The 20000-nt window shown below is 40.3% G+C and overlaps 1 protein-coding gene across 1 annotated transcript in view; it reads left to right on the top strand.

The window, feature by feature from the left end:
• Positions 1–9164, top strand: part of LOC145354432 (U6 snRNA-associated Sm-like protein LSm1) — a 35557-nt gene extending 26393 nt beyond the window's left edge. Inside the window, exon 4 of the mRNA XM_080205757.1 lies at positions 821–9164. Within this exon, the coding sequence (XP_080061883.1) occupies positions 821–991 (171 nt within the window). The 3' untranslated portion in view covers positions 992–9164. The remainder of the gene's footprint in view (positions 1–820) is intronic.
• Positions 9165–20000: the final 10836 nt, after the last annotated feature.

Below are 20000 nucleotides of genomic sequence, written 5' to 3'. Positions count from 1 at the left end.
GTCATCCAAAACTCTACTGCCCAAAAGCTAGCTCATAGCAAGTCCCGTTCCCTATCACTACTTTGGTCACTGACTTAAGTTGGCTCCAGGTCAAGCAACGCTTTGATTTGAAAACTCTCAAATCCCTATGTGTCCTAGATCCTGCCTATCTGTGTGATCTCTTCCGCATAATACTCCAAGGTTTCTACTCTCTAATTGTGGCCTCTTGAGCATCCCCAATGTTAATTAAGTAAAAACAAATTACTGCAGATGCTGGAATCTGAAACCAAAAGAGAAAATGCTGAAAAATCTCAGCAGGTCCAGCAGCATCTGTAAGGAGAGAAAAGAGCTGACGTTTCGAGTCCAGATGACCCTTTGTCAAAGCCCTTTGTCAAGCTTTGACAAAGAAAGGGTCATCTGGACTCAAACCATCAACTCTTTTCTCGCCTTACAGATGCTGCCAGACCTAATGTCAATTGCTCCACTACTAGTGCCCGTGTCTTCAATTGCCTAGGCCCCAGGCTTTTGGAAGACCCTCCACTTCTCAGAGAGTCAGACAGTGTAGAAAAGGACTTTCAGGCCATTGTTTTTCTCATTTAGGACACTCCCTAAAATTGACCTTTTTGACTTAACTGTTGGTCATCTGACTTAATATCTCCGATGTGGCTCAATGTTTTATAATGCTGCTGTGAAGCATCTTGGGATGTTTCATTATATTAGATATATATAAGTTGTTGTGAATGTTATGAAATTGAGATCTGCTACACTTTTCCCTCTAGCTTACCAAGCAAAGCGTAGCTCTGTTTAAGTCCGTTACTGTATTTGGATGTTACCCTTGCAGGATCTGGAAAGGGAGACTGATACTCCCTTACAGAAAGTGTCTATTGAGGAGATTCTGGAAGCGCAACGAGTTCAGCAACATGAAAAACAAGAAGCTGAAAAGGCAAAAAGTGAAGCTTTGAAAGAGCGAGGATTATCTATCCCCCGTACAGACACACTCGATGAATACTAAAACGAAAGGTCACTACCAGACTTTGGCACGCCACCATTTTTTTTAAGTGACTGGAATTACTAAGTTTTCCTACTGAAATAGGAGAGATTGTGTCTATAAGATGAATGAACCGCATATGTAAAAACAAAAAGTTTTAAAACCATTGTACAATGGTGATTATGGACTAGCTGTGCTTTTTTTTACAAGACAAAGCAAGAAAATATTAGGAAGGATGCATTGAGTTAATTTACGGATTCTTGGAATTCACCCTATTGGCCTGAAAATGTAACAATAAAAGACCTTCACAACAATGAAGCTTTAGTCGCACATGATGGGTTTTCCATTCAGCGAAAGGATGCTCCATTCCGATCAATGCATTATTTGTAGGTAGGTTTTTCTTACATAGATTAACTGTCTGTGTATTTACCAAAAATAAAGATATCATTTTCTAATAAATTATATAGTTTCAACTCATCCCTTTGCTAATTGCGGAACCTTGTGCACAGATTAGCTACGTTCTATGAATATAAAATAATACTGACAACATTCAAAAGTAAATCATTGATTGTGAAGTGCTTTGCAACATCTTGAAGGTTGTGAAAAATGACTAAAATAATTATTTTGTGATAAACTAACATATAGTCACCTCATTATAACTTTGCTGATGTACACTTATTTGCAAACTAGTTTAACTCTGTTTCTGCCCACTTACTAATAGGGGAATAGTATTAAGATATTCCTTTACATACAAAAGTTGTATTACTTCCACTATTAATGCACTAGATGCGGCCTCTTTTGGTGTAGGTTTGTAAAGATGGGCAGTTTATTATCTATCCTATTTTTCATTTACTGCATTAGTAGCAAACAATAATCATTAAATATATTTTATGAAATCAATCCAATATTACTTAGTTATATTTTAGTTGAGCATTTACATTACAAAGTTTTAATAGTGTCCTAATGGTGAAGGAATGCCTTCTGTACAGTTGACATACATTATTCATACATGGAAAAAAAGCAGGAGTAAGTTATTCAGCTGTGAGCCTGCTGTGTCACCATTCATTATGATCATGGCTGATCATCAAATTCAACACCCTGATCCCTCTTTTCCCCCCATATCCCTTGATCCCTTTAGCCAAGAGCTATATTTAATTCCTTCATGAAATCACACAACATTTTAACCTCAACTACTTTCTGTGGCAGTGAATTCCATAGGTTCACCACCCTCTGGCTAAAAGAATTTCTTCTCACCTCAGTCCCAGGGAACAAGATATATTGTGTACTGCATCAAGAGCAGCACCACACATACCTTAAAATAAGATACCAACATTGAAGTTTGGTCCATCTTTGTAGAGATTATAGAAACAGATGTATAAAGGAAAGCATATCCACTTTGCATCTCAAGGTACTAATATCCTTGGGTGAGGTTTAGGCAGTGAACATAGGAGAACACATTTGGATCAGGACAGCAACCTCTTCAATCAACAAAAATCAAAGCTTGCACAAAAACCACAGAATATCTACTAAGTGTGCCGATGATTATGCTTTCATAGCAGACATTCAGGAGGACATTAAATTCCTTGTTGACTGCTTTGCCCAAGCCTCAGAATGCTTTGGCCTTTTGATAAGTCTGAAAAAAACAGAGACCATGTACCAACCTTCCCCGGGCCTCAAGACTCCCACAGCCATAATTAACAATACACCCCTCAACACAGTCAAGAATTTCACTGTCTTGAGAGTGTTCTTTCCAACAACACCTTGTTAGGTGATAAAATAGCCCATCACTTAGCAAAAGCAAACTCCAGCAGCCTCATCCCCCTGCCGTTGGAGAGAGCATGGAATTTGTCCCAAAGTAAAGATCATAAGTTACCAGGTAGTGGTTCACCCATCACTTCTCTATGGCTATGAGACATGGACAACCTACCAGTATTACATAAAACAGATACATTCTATCTTCACTGCTTAAAATCTGTTTGCAACACCAAGTTGCAGGACAAAATCCCTAGCACTGAAGTTCTTACGAGGTGCCACATTCCTGGTATTGAGAACATTCTCATCAGAGCTCAGCTTCACTGGGTCGGCCAAGTTGTTCACATGGAGGATTCCCATTTACCAAATGTAGTATTTCATAGCCAGTTGGACATGCAAAGACATTCTGAAAGCCAAGTCAGTCAGCAATTTGGACTGAATTTCATAGCGGAAAAACAACTCTGATAATCCAAATGGAGAAGTCGCTGTCATCAAGCAATCTTAGCATTTGAGGAGGACAAAGTCTGGTCCCTGCAGGATAAGGAAGCACCATGTAAAGTCAATGTCTTCACTCACCTCTCCAACAGTGACTTTACATGTAGTATTTTCAATTGGAACTACAGATTGAGATTTGATTTAACATCACATACAAGACAACACCAACCTACAGTAAACAGCTGAACAGTCATGCGTCAAAAGTGTTGGAGAATCCCTCCAGCTGATTAGAGCTAGAGTAAACGAGACAGGAAGCACAGCATTGCCAACAGAGGGAAGAGTGGGAATAATACATTTTGAGCTAGAATGCAATTGAATGGCAGTAAGGGGCTAAAGAAAAGAGGTTTGTCCAGAATGAATGTGACGAGGGAGGAAATGAACCACAATGCCCCACATATGACAGTGAAAGGTGCATCATCAACAAATCTGGTAAATGGGGTTCCCAAAACCCTGGGACCACCACTTCATTAAATCTCATTCCAAATTTCAAAGTTGCAACATTGATAGTCTCAATCTGACATTTAAATTGTTACCGTAAAATAGAATGGGCCATCCAACTCAATGTAATTAAGCAGAAAAATGCTTATAGCATTTTCACATTGTGGAATCACATCGACATCACAGAGCTTAGAACTTAATACTTGAGGATACAGGCAGAAATTTAAGGAAGCGAAGAAGTGATTGTAATCCTGCCTACCTGACAGAAAATCTCAATGAACAGAGGGAGCTAGAAATTCTTGCCTGTGTTTCAAATTGGATGTGGGGAAAACTTTCTTTGAAGCTTATCTGGATCACAGTGTTAAGTAAGATAATACACTACTGTGAGAACATAAGAACAAAAAAAAGGAGCAGGAGTAGACCAAATGGCTCTTAAGGCTCACACAAATCAATATGAACATGGCTGACCTTCAGCCTCAATTCCCCTTTCTGTCTTGCTCCCCATATCCCTTGATACCTGGAAAGATAAAAAAACTGTCTAAACCAGTCTTAATTGTATTCAACAAATGGAGCATACGTAACCTGTGGGATAGAGAATTCCAACGATTCTCAACACTTTGAGTGAAGAAATTTCTCCTCATCTCAGTCATAAATACCTGATCCTGAGACTGTGGTCCTGATTCTGGATATCCTAGCTAGGGAAAACAACCTTTCAAGTCCCTTCAGAACCTCATATGATTCAATGAGATTACCTCTCATACTCCTAAACTCCAAAAAGTTTAGAGCCCTATTTGTTCAACCCCTCATCATAGGACAATACCCTCAACCTGAATAAAGTGACCTTTTGCTCTACCAACTTCAATTCAAGTATATAATTTCTTAAATATGGAGACCAAAATTGCATGCAGTATTCCAGGTATGATTGCTCCAAAGCCCTGTACAATTGTCACAAAACTTCCTAATTTCTGTACTCCAATCCCTTTGCACCATTCCATTTGCAATTCTAATTGCCTGCTGTATCTGCATGCTAACTTTCAGTGTGATTTGTATAAGGACCATCAAGTGCTTCTGAAAATCAGTATTTACAATCTTCACACATTTTAAAAAGCTTTTCTATTCTAGCTACCAGAGTGAATAACTTGACACTTCCCCATATTATACTCCACCTGCTATCTTGTTGCCCACTCATTTAACCTGTTTATATCTTTTTACAGCCTCTTTGTGTCCTCACAGCTTTCATCTTTCTTTGTATTGTCTTCAATTGCATTCTAGCTCAAATTGTATCATTCCCACTCTTCCCTCTGTTGGCAATGCCATGCTTCCTGTCTCGTTTACTGTATGATAGAGATTGTAAATAGCTGAGGTCTCAGCGTTGATCCTTGCAAAACTTCACCAGTCACCTGTTGTAATAGAATGGAGTATTTTAGACTAAGTCTCATTAAGAATTTACTGTAACAGTCTGTAATGACAAGGAAGGAAGTTGTCAGAAACTCAAGGAATTTAAGCAAGATCAGAAGGTGGTGTAGGCTGTTCTTATAACTAAATACGTTACTATAAAGATGGAGGGTGGGATTTTCTGTCCCTTCCCACCAATGGGTTCTTGTGGTCCTGCCAAAGGCAACTCCCCGCAGTGGGTTCCCCAGCCACAGAATAGGAAAGCTTTTTGTAAAGCAAAATGTTGTGGACCTTGGTGGGACCGGAAAATCTCACCTTCAGCACCTTCACCACCAGAAAACACAGCTGGAAAATCCTGCCTAGAGTGTTTTGTGCCCAGTACCCTTTAAGAATTTATTGAATCTACTGCAACCCAACAACACAATACTATACCTGCCAAATTGAAAGTATCCTGTATATTCCTTCTCTTTGCCTCATGTTCATTAACTTGTTATCTATCCATGCTAATATATTACACCCAGCTCCATGGGCTTTTATCCTGTGTCTTTTGGAAATCCAATATACTACATTTTGGAGAGTCTAATGTCTGTAGTGGGTAAGTTGTAGGAAGGTATTCTGAGAGACAGAATCTACAGGCATTTAGAGAGCAAGGACTGATTAGGGACAGTCAGTGTGGCTTTATGAGTGGAAAATCGTGTCTCACAAATTTGATTGAGTTTTTTGAAGCAATAACCAAGAAGGTAGATCAGGGCAGTACAGTCAATGTTATCTACATCGGCATTAGCAGGGCCTTTGACAAAGTACTGCATGGTAGGTTGTTGCGTAAGGTTAAAACTCATGGGATTCAGGGGAAGGTAGCCAATTGGATACAAAATTGACTTGATGACAGAAGACAGAGGGTGGTTGTAGAGAGTTGTTTTTCAAACTGGAGGCCTGTGACCAGTAGAGTGCCTCCGTAATCGGTGCTGGGTCCACTGTTATTTGTCATTTATATTTATGGTGTGGATGAGAATTTAGGAGCTATGGATAGTAAATTTGCAGATGACACCAAGATTGGTGGCATAGTAGACAGTGAAGAAGGTAATCTAGAACTGCAGTGGGACCTTGATCAATTGGGCCAGTGGGCTGATAAGTGGCAGATGAAGTTTAATTTAGAAAGTGTAAGGAAGTGTATTTTGGCAGATCAAATCAGGTCAGGACTTACTCAATTAATGGCAGGGCACTGGATAAAGCTATGGAACAAAGAGTTCCAGGGATATAGGTTCCTAACTCCTTGAAAAGGAGTCACAGGTGGACAGAGTGGTGAAGAAGGCATTTGACATGCTTGGTTTCATTGGTCAGAACATTGACTACAGGAGTTGGGACATCTTGTTGAAGTTGTACAAAACATTAGTAAAGCCACAGTTGGAATACAGTGTACAGTTCTGATCACTTTATCATAGAAAGGATATTATTAAACTAGAAATAGTGCAGAAAAGATTTACTGGGATGCTACTGGCACTTGATGATTTGAGTTATAAGGACAGGATGAACAGACTGGGACTTCTTTCCCTGGAATGTAGGAGACTTAGGGATGATCTTATAGAGGTCGATAAAATAGTAAGGGCCATAGATAAGGTAGATAGTTAACATCTTTTCCCAAATTTAGGGGAGTCAAAAACTAGAGGGCATACGTTTAAGGTGAGAGGGAGAAAATACAAAAGGATCCAGGGGGGCAATTTTTTCACACACAAGATGTTGAGTGTCTGGAACGAGCTGCCAGAGGTAGTAGTAGAGGCGGGTACAATTTTGTCTTTCAAAAGCATTTAGGCAGTTACATGGGTAAGATTGGTATATACAGATATGGGCCAAACGTGGGCAATGGGGTCTGGCTTAATGATAAAAACTGGGCAGCATGGACAAGTTGGAGCGAAGGGCCTGTTTCCATGCTGTAATCCTCTATCACTCTATGACATCAATCAGTTCTTTTTTTGTCTACTAGTTACATCCTCAAAGAACTGCATCATAACTTTTTTGAATATGATTTCCCTTTCTAAAACCATGTTGACTTTGTCTGACCATTCTATGATTTCCTAAGTCAATCGTTAAAATTTGTTAAGAGCAACATGGCATTTTTAGTTTGTATTCTTATGCAAAGATATGTACTGTACTTATAATCTGAACGTAACTTCTTTCTGTGTATTGATTAATTACAGTAAGAAGTCTCACAACATCAGGTTAAAGTCCAACAGGTTAACCTGGTGTTGTGAGACTTCTTACTGTGTTTACCCCAGCCCAACGCCAGCATCTGCACATATTAATTAATAAAACAGGCTAGAAATTTGTATCTGATCTTATCTCATCAAATGTTTGCATTCGGAGAGATGAAAGAAGCACACATTTGAATATCTAGTTCAGATCATGTTGCTGTGCTGCTGGATCATGCTCTCATATAAGACAATGCAGGATAGCGTGAGTCAACTCCTTCAAACTAAGACCAGCAAATTGTTTACTGCAGCCACTGATGTCACTGAAACTTTGAATATATATCCAGATTTATAACATGGAGAGAGATTATTGGTAATTTAAGGAATGAAACAGTTTCCATTTCAGATAATCATTGTTGGCTCAAGCACCGTTTGGTCAGGTAAACCACAGCTAGATGCAAATTAAAATTCTTATTCTAAAAACCTTAGCCCAGACTCAGAGAGAGCCTTTTCTTTTTTTTACTCATTTATGGTATATGGGAGTTGCTAGCTGGCCAGCACTTATTGCCCATCCCTACTTGCCCAAGGGCAGTTGAGAGTCAACCACTTTGTTGTGGCTCTGGAGTCACATGTAGGCCAGAGCAGGTAAGGATGACAGATTTCCTTCCCAAAAGAACATTAGTGAACCAGATGAGTTTTTCTGACAATCGACAATGGTTTCATGGACATCAATAGATTCTTAATTCCAGATTTCTTTTTATTGAATTCAAATTCCACCATCCGCTCTCACAGAATTCGAATCCTTGTTCCCAGAACATTAGCTGAGTTTCTGGATTAATAGGCCACTGATAATACCACTTGGCCATCACCTCCCCACTTGAACCGGTGTGGATATATTCCTACACTTCGAGTGACATTGCTAATTAATATAGAACTTAGTGCTCAAGGACTCTAGGAACCGATTGAGATTAATCAAGTAAATTTCATATAGGACCATTTCTGCCCGCAGACCTTCACGGTTTGCATTTGAACTCAATTCCTTGATACGCAAGGTCAGTGTCTTAAAAGAGACCTTAAATCTGCTGTAGTAAAGTGAATAAATAATTTTCTCTTAATCAGATAGCAATATAAAGAGGGAGTGGAGGTTGAAAGAAATTAATTTTGTTGGAAGATTTATTGACACCGAGCATAATAGAATATGTCAGTTATACCCTGGCCTTCCTGATTGCTTTGAATAGTAGTGCACTTTTGCAGTTTCCAGTTAATCAGATATAAATATACTTCTAATCAGTGTGCTGTGACATTAACAAGGCTTATGTAAACAAAATACAGGATTGAAACAACTTTTACCATGGTAACCTGTATTAATAAATTTGCAAAGCAAATTGATTTTGCTTGTATATGAAACTGTCTTATTAGCATTATATGTTATGCTGTTCTGAATGTTGTAAAACCTATAGGAATTCTAAAAATTTCAGGTATTAGTGAAAGAGTAAAAATCTTACCCTATTCTGCTTCTGTATCTTGGCCCATTACACAGGCAATGATAAATTCTTGACATATAAACATAAGAAATAGTGGAGGCCAGACCATATGGCCCCTCAAGCATGGCAAAGTGGAAATAGTGGCATATTTATGTAAGCACAAATCAAGATGCAATACATTTGGTGTCATAGAAATGTTGAAAAAAAGTAATGGATTTATGGTGTTGCTGTAATAGAACGATTTGTAATATATCAAGCACATTCACAATTCGACATATTAGGTGTGCTTAGGTGAGTTGTGGCAGGCAAAGCCATAGACTATTTGACTATTGAACTAATTTTATGACAATGTAAAATGGGATGTCATACGTCTGGAGAGTGCTGAATTGTTACACAATCAGTCAAATACCTATGTAGCTTACAATTCCAAATAAATTGTATGCATGTTGCAACAATTTCTTTTTGTTTAATTGGTAGCTTAACATCTAGTTACAGCCTGGAGGAACCAGCTCACATGCTTACTGGCAACCTCGACTAATGTCAGGAAATTCTGCTGGAATGCGTGTAGACAAGTTACAGATTTTCCATAATCATCAAAAGTTCCAGTTATCCTGATTCCACAAGTGATTGTTAATTCCATTTAGACTTCTGTTTGAGAGAGCAGTCAGTAAGTCAGGGCAGTGGTCATACCTCAGGATGAATACAGAAAAATGTAGTTACGGCGCAATTGGAGCTGCAGAATCTTGCATGCCTGATATAAGCATGGCAGTGTGGCAAGAAGACAAATGTTCCTGTGACACTGCATTTAAAAACTTACCTGCAGCTCTTCAAAGTTGGGATATTTCAGCATGGAGTAGGCCATTCTCATCTAGACCACAGGTCTGCAGGAACATTGCCCTGGGATTCCTTGGGATTAAAACATAATCTCCTGGGCTGCTAGTATACAGGAGAAAAATCATTGGTAAAGTTTTTAGAAAGTCATTTTCTTTTGAACATTTTTATTTATTAGGTGTAGAAATAGTGGAAGTAAGGAGGAACTTAATGACTATTTAATTGCAAAAGTCCACTGGAGCAGGGAAATAGGCCTTGTGATGAAATTTTCAGGAATAAATCTAACCAGAGTTGATACCTATAGTCTGCATTGGTTTGGACTATACTGAGTTTACAAGAAAGAGAGTTTGTCACAACTTACTACACAGATTTTTTAAAATATATTAATCCATGTGGGTGTCGCTGGCTGGGCCATCATTCATTGCCCATCCCTAATTGCCCTTGAACTGAGTGGTTTGCTAGACCACTTCAGGGGACGTTTTAAGAGTCAACCACATTGCTGTGGGTCTAGACTCACATGTAGTCAAACCCATGTAAAGACAGCAGATTTCCTTCCCTAAAGAACATTAGTGAATCAGATGGGTTTTTGCGACAATCGACAATGGTTTCATGGTTGTCATTGTATTTTTAATTCCAGATTTTTATTGAATTCAAATTTCACCATCCAGGGTAGTGGGATTCGAACCCAGGTCCCCAGAGCATTACCTGGATCTCTGGATTACTAGTCCAGTGACAATACCACTACACCGCCACCTCCCCAAAGTACCATTTCTGTAGGTATATGTGTATGTATATATCTACATATATATTATATAGGTATGATATAAATACATGTAAATTTTCACACTGAATGGTAAATTTACAAATAAATCCTTGATTTTGTTTCGATATAAAACCAGGGATGGCTGGAAGAAGAAATGTGAAAAAAACATTGCTGAAGAATCTTGCGCTCTATGGAATGTTGGAGCTGCTGTCTGTGTTTTCCTACCTGACCAGAAACCTCGGGTGACTCTATACAAAATGAGACGAAAATAGGAGAGGCCAACATAGAAATAAAAAATGGGGATAAAAAAATTGACATGTCCATGCTAAAGCCAAGTGAAGCAGGGCATGGTCCATAAGAGTCCCTGAAGCAGGCTGTACACTTGGGAAGTTGGGAGATCTTAATGTCGATTTTCATTCCTGTTCCTCATTGTTACTGTTCCTCCAAATGTTCCCGGGGTAGCCCTCAAACACTGACAGTTTGAATTTTAAACTTTAACATAATCTTAACAAGTTTATAGACTTTCTGCCAGTGTCAGTAATGAAAGCAGATCGTATGATTGTGTTGCATTCTGGTGAGAATGCAATCAAGTGACCTATATTAATTGTTTGATGTATTGCATTCTGATTTCTGGTTATGATGAATGAGGGTTAATGCCAGACAAACAAGATTGAAAATAGAGTCTAAGAGTGTAATTGCTGGGATTATTGTGGTCAGCTTAAACTACTGTGATATATTGAATGATAGATTTATACTGTGCCCTAAGATTAAAACATTTTTTTAAGTTTCGTTATCTTTGTACCTGTTTTCGAAGAATTACGGCCAAGTTGACATCCAAGGTCACACTGATGGACTACTAGTGCATGACAGTACTTAGTGACACTGCACAAATTGTGTGCATTTTAAAGGAAGTGACAAGGATCTTGCCTGCTAGTTGGACAACTGGCAGAGCCTCACAGCACCTCTTTTAGAGAAGTCTCACCTCATTAAGTGTCACTCAGGCAAGGATCAAGGATCCTGGGGTCTAATTCCAACCCATCAAGAGCTGCTTGACAGTCAGAGGCTGACAACTCTATTGAACAGCCGAAGAGATGGTGGCTACTGCCGATGAGACACCAACCTGAGGACTGGTATCATTGCTGGATGCCAGGTAACAGGTGAGTAATGGTGGGGGAGGGGATGAGGGAAATCAGGAGCAAAGATAGGGAGGTGGTTTCTCCCTCCCCCCACCCCCCCCATCCCCCAACCCCATCCCACTTCTTCCTCTTCATTCCAGGAACCCACAAGCAATCCCACTTCACCAATGTCCTTTAGAGAAGGAAATCTGCTGTCCTTGCCTGATCTGGCGTACATTGATTCCAGATCCACAGCAATGTGGTTGACTCTTAGGGTTGCCCTCAAGGATGGGCAATAAATGCTGACCCAGCCATGGTGCCTACATCCCATGAAGAATAAAAAACACTTAAAGGCGTCAATTTGCAGCAGGATGGGATGGCCATCCACAGGAAGCAGCAGAGTTCCCAACTTCACCCTCCCACTTCATTAAATGATCCCCCCCACCACAAAATCCAGCCACAGGAGAGGGTCTTAAATTCCACCTATTGACTCTTACACAGAAAAGTACAGTGCAGAACATTGAAACATCGGGCATTATTCGCAGCATCTATGAGATGTAGAATAAAGGTGTCTTATTTCTCATATCAAGATTAATTTACTGTACAATGTTTAAATTCCTAGACTTTGGCTCAGAAAAAATGCTTCAAAGTTTGAGTGTGGACAAAACCCAGTAAAAACTAAGTTTGGACTCCCTCTGGAGCTCCTCTTTAAATCCTAAATCTCCTGCAGCTTATTTACTTTGACTGTGACAATCTAAGAAGCAAGAAACCCTTCTCTGTATTATTACTAATGCAGTATCCTTACATTAATTAAAACTATTTGCTAAAATTCACTATGGATTTAAGGTGGATTTTTATTAGCTTTTCACAGATAACTTTTTTCATATAGTCAATCTCTTGTTTGACGTGTATAAACCAGAGTGCCTAAGAATCTCCAGGTCAAGTGAAGACATTATGGATGGATTTATGAATATATTATAGAATGTAACTGATGACAACTTGATATTGGATGTAATGTGACCAATGGTAACAAGCTGTAAGGGTCAGCTGACCCAGTAAACCATGGAACCAATTACAGAATGACGTAAGTCAGCTGACCAACTGCCTCACTATAAATAAGAACCTGTTTGAAATTGTGGGGAGCTTGGATTGGCCCAGGGCGAGGCCCCAAGTTTGGAGTAATGATGTTTCTTTATTAAGCTCTTTCTTTGATTTATAAGTCGGAGTAAGTTTTGTTCTATTTTTATTGCCTGCATTTGAAGAGTTATTTCTGTTGAAACACCCATAACATCTTCATACTCTACTGGCTGTTACTGCCACACGTACAATGGGCTAGTGGGGGTGTGGCAGTGAGGGGGTTTTGCTCTGTTCTTAGTGGCCACCCTTCTGTCATTAGTCATAGTCTGCAAAGCACCATAGGTGTATCACTGTTTCAGAGAGAGAGAAGTGGCTATAGTTTAAAGGACACCATCCCACATCAAGCATGGTTGACCAGAAATCTCTTCCACTCCCAGCACCAGTCATGGCTATGTTGGAAGGACGAGCTAGTTGAAAGTACTGGATCACATCATAAATACTCCTTCTATTTCCAACAAGTCTTGAACGTTTGGTTCAGAGGCAGGGAGGCTACCCACTGACCTTCACACTTCTAGAGACTGCAATCCTACCAAATAGAACTATCATGTGCTTGGGTTGAAACCGGCAACCTTACTCATTAAGGCCACAAAGTTGGTTTACAAAATAGCATAGTTATATTGTGCCATTTGGATCCTTCCGTGAGATTTCCTAGGAAGTACATCCCTGGAGCTGTGTAGAAAGTGCTTCACTCGTTATCTGAACTATGACTTGTCAGTCTTGAGAATGCTTGTTTAGGACAGTGGATGTAGAAGTGTGAAAAAACATTCTAATTCTTAACACTGATGTTCCTGAACCTTGATAAATATTTTAAAAAACTCACCTTTAATGGAATTCACTTCATTAAACCTTCCAAACCAGTGAACTCTGCCTTCTGAAAGGATAAGAGCACTGGATGAATGGCAATACCATTACCTCCAGATTTCCTTTTAAGTCGCACATCATCGTAATTTGGACATATTGGCTGATATTTTACGACCTCACTCAGGTGAGGATCATAAAATCCTGCCTGAGGCTAACAGAGAATTCCATTCTGCAAGCAGTGCTCGCTCTGTTTCTTGGGCAAGTGTGGTGGTAAAATTCCGGCCATCGTCCCTGGGTCAAAATCCTGGAACTGCACCTAGCAACTTTGCATGAGTACCTTTGTTACACAAACGGATTGGTTTTTGACATTCAATGAATAAATGTGAATGAAACTTAGAAGATAATTCTTCATAAATTGGACAATGTTACCATTGAACTGTTAACTCATTTCTGATTGTCTGCACACGGTGCAGTTTGGTTCCAGTTTCTGAAATTATTTGGTAATCTAGATTAGTTTTCAAGGAATCTTTCTCAATCAACATTTGAGTTTAACTACTTCCTTTGCTGAGAGTTATGTTTATGTAATGTTTTCACACGGGGACAACATGTTGACAGTCTGACATTTATATGACAGAATACTCATCAAGAATGAAGCTCTGAATTTTCTGCATAGTATATATCAAGAATTGAACATTAACAACTTGTAATACACTGCTGGAATTCATCAATGCTCCTGATAGAGCACCTTCCAAACCCATGACCATTACCATCTAGAGGGACAAGGGCAATAGATACATGGGAACACTACCACCTAGAAGTTCCCCTCCAAGTGACTCACTATCCTGACATGGAAATACATCACTGTTCCCCTACTGTCACTGGGTCAAAATACTGGAACTCCCTCTTTAACAGCACTGTGGATTTAAGGGAATCAGAGTCTTATGATATTTGATTAAATAAGAATGTGCATTTTGCTCTTAAAACTGATTGACAGAAAGTCCTATTGCTAAAGTAAAATCCAGGTGTTTGATGTTTCACAGCTATCAGAGCTAATGGAATCAGATTTGTGTTTTCTGAAGATGAAACAAGGCCAAAGAATCATTGGCGTTCTGCCTCTGTTAGTCACCCACTTTCTTTTAATCTTTTCTGTCCTGCTGTTTTGGATTTTTTTCTGCTATCTTCTCACACTTTTCTGTTCCCTTTTCCAATTGTCACACTCCGCCACTCGACGAAATTCTCCATGGAGATGGTGGCCCCATCTTATAGGGCAGGAAAGTCAGAGGGTGAGCCCACTTCTGCCCTATAAGCCCCAACCATATTACGCGGGGTCGCGTCTTTCGTCCCCATGCGGGAAGCGGTCCCACTTCGAAGAGGAACTGCTAGTTAATCAGATGGCCAGAAGCGCTCCAGTCTCAGCAGCATTACAGGGACCAGTAACTACAGTTGGAATGGCAGCTAGTTCCCGAGAAGGAGACATGATGAGGCTTCGTTGGGGCCAGATGGGCAGGCTCCAGCAAGTGATGGTGGCAGTCACCAGTCAGAAGGCCAGTTGGGGATTGGCCAGCAGGAGGTGCCCATTTCCATTTGGGAGCTTCCACTGGCCACAGTGCCTGAAGAAGAGAACGCCCCCCTCTACCAAGCCGGCAGCCAGCACCTGCGTGATGTTACCAAGCTACCAATGACTTGCGTTGAGAGGAAGCCCTTAATTGTCCCAAGGGAATGTGGGCCTCCTGATACCTATCCTACCACTGGTAAAATACTAGTTAGGCAATGGGCAGTGCATTCCCTATCATGCCACTCAATCTTATGCCCATCCCAAACCCCCACCTGCCAGCTGTCCCCTGGGGGGCGGTGGGGTGAGATGGCGGGGGCAGGCATAAAATTCCAGCCTGTATCCCTATCTCGTGGACAGAAAATGCAGTGTCTTTGCTGAGGGAAACAGAGTTAACGTTTCTGGTTGGTGACGTTCAGTCACAACTGGGAAAATTAGAAATGTGACAGGTTTGATGCAAGTACAGAGGCAGAGAAAGTGGGTAAGGGAGGTAACTTGCTTAAAATCTGTTACATCCCTGATCTTTTCCAGTTCTGATAAAAGGTCATAAACTTGAAACTTTGGGCCTGATTTTAACCCATTGCTTAGGCAGAGTTAAAATCAGGCCTGTTAACCCTCCAAAGATTCTGCCTGACCTGCTGAGTATTTCTGACATCTTCAGTATTTTGCTTTTCCTTTGCTAATCATTTGGATCTTTTTTCCAATTAAATTAACAATTAATCACCAACTCACATTCAACTTTATACTCACCAATCCCTCAAAGTCCATGAATGCATTTCACATCTCTCTCTAATGTTCCAGTATTGTAATCATTCTTTCCCTGTTTGGCACTCCTACCCTCTATTGTTCGGACAGCCAGTGATTCAGTCAATTTCACACTCCTCACCGGTTAACAGAGATGCGAGGTTTACCAGAGCCTGGTGAAATGCAAGAATTGGTAAATTCAGATAGTGATGAAAACTCGTGGATGCTATTTGTGATAAACCCAACCAATAAAAGAAGGAACTCATTTTGCTGCCGCAAGTGTACTTCATAGAATCATAGAATCCCTACAGTACAGAAGGAGGCCATTGAGTCTGTACCAACCACATTCCCACCCTGGCCCTATTCCCGTAACCCTCATTTACCCTGCTAACTCCACTTACACTAGTGTTAATTTAGCATAGCCAATCAATTTAACCTGCACACCTTTGAATTGTGGGAGGAAACCAGAGCACCTGGGGGAAACCCACGCAGATAGTGACCTGAGGCTGAAATTCAACCTGGGTCCTTAGTGCCATGAGGCAGCAGTGCTAACCACTGTGCCACCGTGCCCTGCTGTACTTAATGCTTTTGAAATAACTTGTCCATTGATTGGAAATTTGAGAGGTCTGAATGAGCTGTGTTGTTGTAGGGTCACAAGTAGGAGTCTAACACTCCCCACAAGAGAGAGGAAACCTCCTCAGGTTATTTTTGTACTCCTGCTGTGATCTTGAGACCACCACCCATAAAGATGGGAAAGAATGCCAATCTGCTTATTTTTTCCATTATAGACAGTTGGACAGCACCAAATGACCACTAGAAAAGGAGGAAAAATACTGAAGGGAGGTGTGTTATGTCAGTTATTTATCCTGTAACATAGGTTATATATTCAAGAGTGTATGCAACCTCAAGAGTTTTTAAAAACTTCCACTCAGATTATTAAACACAACTTCTGTAGATTTCATTCTTCAACTTTATGCAGTGGAAGACTGCATAATATTTAATATTGCAGATATTTAATACTGCAGATATTTAATAATTCTCAGTAATGATTTAGCCCAGTGAGAAAGAAAGGTTATTTGAGAAGAATGAATCATCCGTGGTAAATTCTTCTTCTTCTTAGTCAGTTCCTCAGGGTGGAAGATGACATGCTGCCATGTTAAAAATGAGTTCTCAGGTGACTGAGGAGACCAATGCATGACTTATAGTCTGTACCATGGTGGGCAGGTGGTGGTTGGAAGAGCAGGTGAGTGAGGTGCCCAGGTTATCACATGTTCCATGTTAACACTTGGTTCCAGCTTATTCTCGGTGACAAAACTCAAAGCGTTCAGCTCCTTTCCTGATGCTTTTTCTTCACTTCAGGTGGAGGGAAAGAAAGGCTCTTCGGGAAGCATGGACCGTCTGTAACTAAATAAGGAGGTATGGGTACATCAAATGGAAAGAAATGCTGTACAATAGCGGTGGGACAAAATTTTGAGATTTTGAGAACCAACAATAAATGGGGGAGGCAGAAAACATTTAACTATATGCCAGTTAGCCTAACATCTATCACATGGAAATAGCTAGATGTCATTATTAAGAAGGTGATAACATGATGCTTAGAAATTCAGAATGGAATCAGGCAGAGTCAACATGGTTTTGTGAAAGGGAAACTATGGCCAGAATTCTAGGGGCGGGCAAGGCTCAGAGAACGGCATTCTCCGTTGGCCTCAGGCAGGATCATACGAACCTTGGACAGATGTGCCGGTGAGATTCCACCTATGTTTATTTAGAGCTTTTTGAGAAAGGAGGTGGATAAAAGGGAACCTGGAGATGCGTGGTTGAACTCCCAAAAGGTATTTGATAAGGTGCCACATCAAAAGTTGCTACACAAAGTAAGAGTTCATTGTATAAGGGATAACAAATGATAGTTAAAATTTTTAAACATCTATTTATTAGCGTCACAAGTGGGCTTGCATTAACACTGCGATGAAGTTACTATGAAAATCCCCTCCGGTGCCTTTTCGGGTATACTGAGGGAGAATTTAGCATGGCCAATGCACCTAACTAGTACATCTTTCAGACTGTGGGAGGAAACTTGAGCACCCAGAGGAAACACACGCCAAGACAGGAGAATGTGCAGACTGTGCACAGTGACCCAAGGGAATTGAACCCTAGTACTGTAAGGCAGCAGTGCTATACATTGTGCCACTGTGCCACCCTAATCATCATGGATAGAGGATCGTCAACTAACAGGAAACAGAGGGTACGAATAAATTGCTCAGTTTTGGGTTCACAGGCTGTAACTAGTAGACTGCCACAGGAATTAGTTTCAGTGCCTTAATTATTTACAATCTACAGGTAATCTTTGGATTTAAGACATTGCTGAAAACCAATTTAAGATAAATAGCACAACCTGGAATTGATGTTCTCATCAGAACAATTTCCCATTAGATCGATTATAAAGGAACATTAATGTATTTATTGACATTAAAAAAGCGTAGAATTTCAATTTTTCTTTCCACAGTGATTGTTCTACATTCCTTAGAAGAAGAAACATCACTTGCAGCAGATTTACACTTTTCTGCCATTATTTTGAGCAAAGAAACTTCCAACTTTAGGTAAGAGTTTGGAAACAAAATTGTGTACAAATCCATTGAACAGCAACTGAACATCAGTCTAATGTATGAACATCGCTGGCGTAGCATCATAAATTTAAAACTGACAAGGGAAAATCGAAACAGGATGTCAATTTCTAAACCTCGTAAGCGACTTTGATCGAAACTCAAATGTAGTTCAGAGGGCTCCCTGTATATTACTGACTTGGATGAGGGGACCGAAATTATTGTAACTAAATTTGCAAATGACGCCAAAGTAGGTAGGCAATAAGGTTGTCAAGCGAAAGTAAAGAATCTTTTCTCATTCTTTCACAAAATGTGGGCTTCATTGGCTAGGCCAACATATATTGCCCATTCCTAATTGTCCTTGCAAAGGTGGCAATGAGCTGCCTTGAACCACTGCAGTCCATATGAAGTAGGTACATCCACAATGCTGTTATGAAGGGAGTTCTAGGATTATGATCCAGTGACAGTGAAGAAACGGCACTATAGTTCCAAGACAAGATGGTGCATAACTTGGAGGAGAAATTGCAGGTGGTGGAATTCCCATGTGTCTATGCCCTTGTCTTTCTCAATGGTAGAGGTTGTGGGTTTAGAAGGTGATAATACACATTGTGTGTTGGTGGTGGAGGGAGTTAGTGTTGAAGATGTTGGGTGAGGTGCTAGTCAAACGGGCTGCATTGTTTTGGGGTTGGATCCAAGATCCATTACTGGGACATTGTGGAGGAAAATTCTAAATGTGTGACGCAACTTGATATTGACTTTGAGTGCTCAGAATGATACAAGTTTCATTCCCTATCATTAACTTCCTTCACCTTGATGAGAACGATAGATTATTGTTTTCTGTGGCCAGGTTTTGCGTGAGTGTGAGTTAGTTGGCCTGGAAGGACAACTTGTGCTATGATGGCAAGTTCCTCTGTTTACATCAGTGATTTCACCAAAGTAAGACTGAAATGGAAAGCAATAAATTAGAAAGTGGAAGCAGATGAGTAACAGTGAAAACAAGGAAACTGGCAAGGAGCACGAGTGATAAAAATAGTATTCAATGGGCAAAAAAAACTTGCATTCATGTAGCACCTTTAAAGTTCTCAGGATGTCCCAAAGCACTTTACAGGCAGTCACTGTGATAATGCATAATAAACACAGCAGCCAGCTTCTGCAGTGCCAGCTCCCACAAGTAGAAATGTGATAATGACCCAATACATTTGTTCTAGTGATGTTGTTTGTGGGATAAATAACTCCAATGTCCTTCTTCAAAAGTGTGTCATGGAATCTTTACGCCCACCTTATAGAGTAGGGGGAGACACAGCTTAATATCACATCCAAAAGACAGTATCACTGATGGTACAGGCCTTCTTCAGTATCACATTCTATAGTCAGGCCAGTGTGGTGGGACTTGAACCCGCACTGCTTGATGATGGGGCAAGAACCATACTGAAGTAACTCTTCAGAGAGCAGTGTCCCTACAGCAGATTCCCTTTATTTATAAACTTGTCCCCATTCCTAAGAGTGCTTCAGGTACAAAGCCAGAATCTGGAATGCAAGTAGATCTGACACTCCTCATTATAGACACAGGTGAGACTCCCTGATTGGGAGGCAACTATTATCTCAATCGGGGAGCTCATACTTGAAGAAGCACACCTCATGGGCCTCATTAAACTCATTGCATGTATCCACTGAGCAATACTCGGCACACAGATGGAAGTGAGTCCTTGTCAATTTTGGAACCAAAGTGAGGAGGCTAAA

Source organism: Carcharhinus amblyrhynchos, chromosome 17, assembly GCF_965287045.1.
Source record: "Carcharhinus amblyrhynchos chromosome 17, sCarAmb.v2.hapA, whole genome shotgun sequence".
NCBI classification, from domain to species: domain Eukaryota; kingdom Metazoa; phylum Chordata; class Chondrichthyes; order Carcharhiniformes; family Carcharhinidae; genus Carcharhinus; species Carcharhinus amblyrhynchos.
This window is presented reverse-complemented; position numbering and strand designations above follow the sequence as displayed.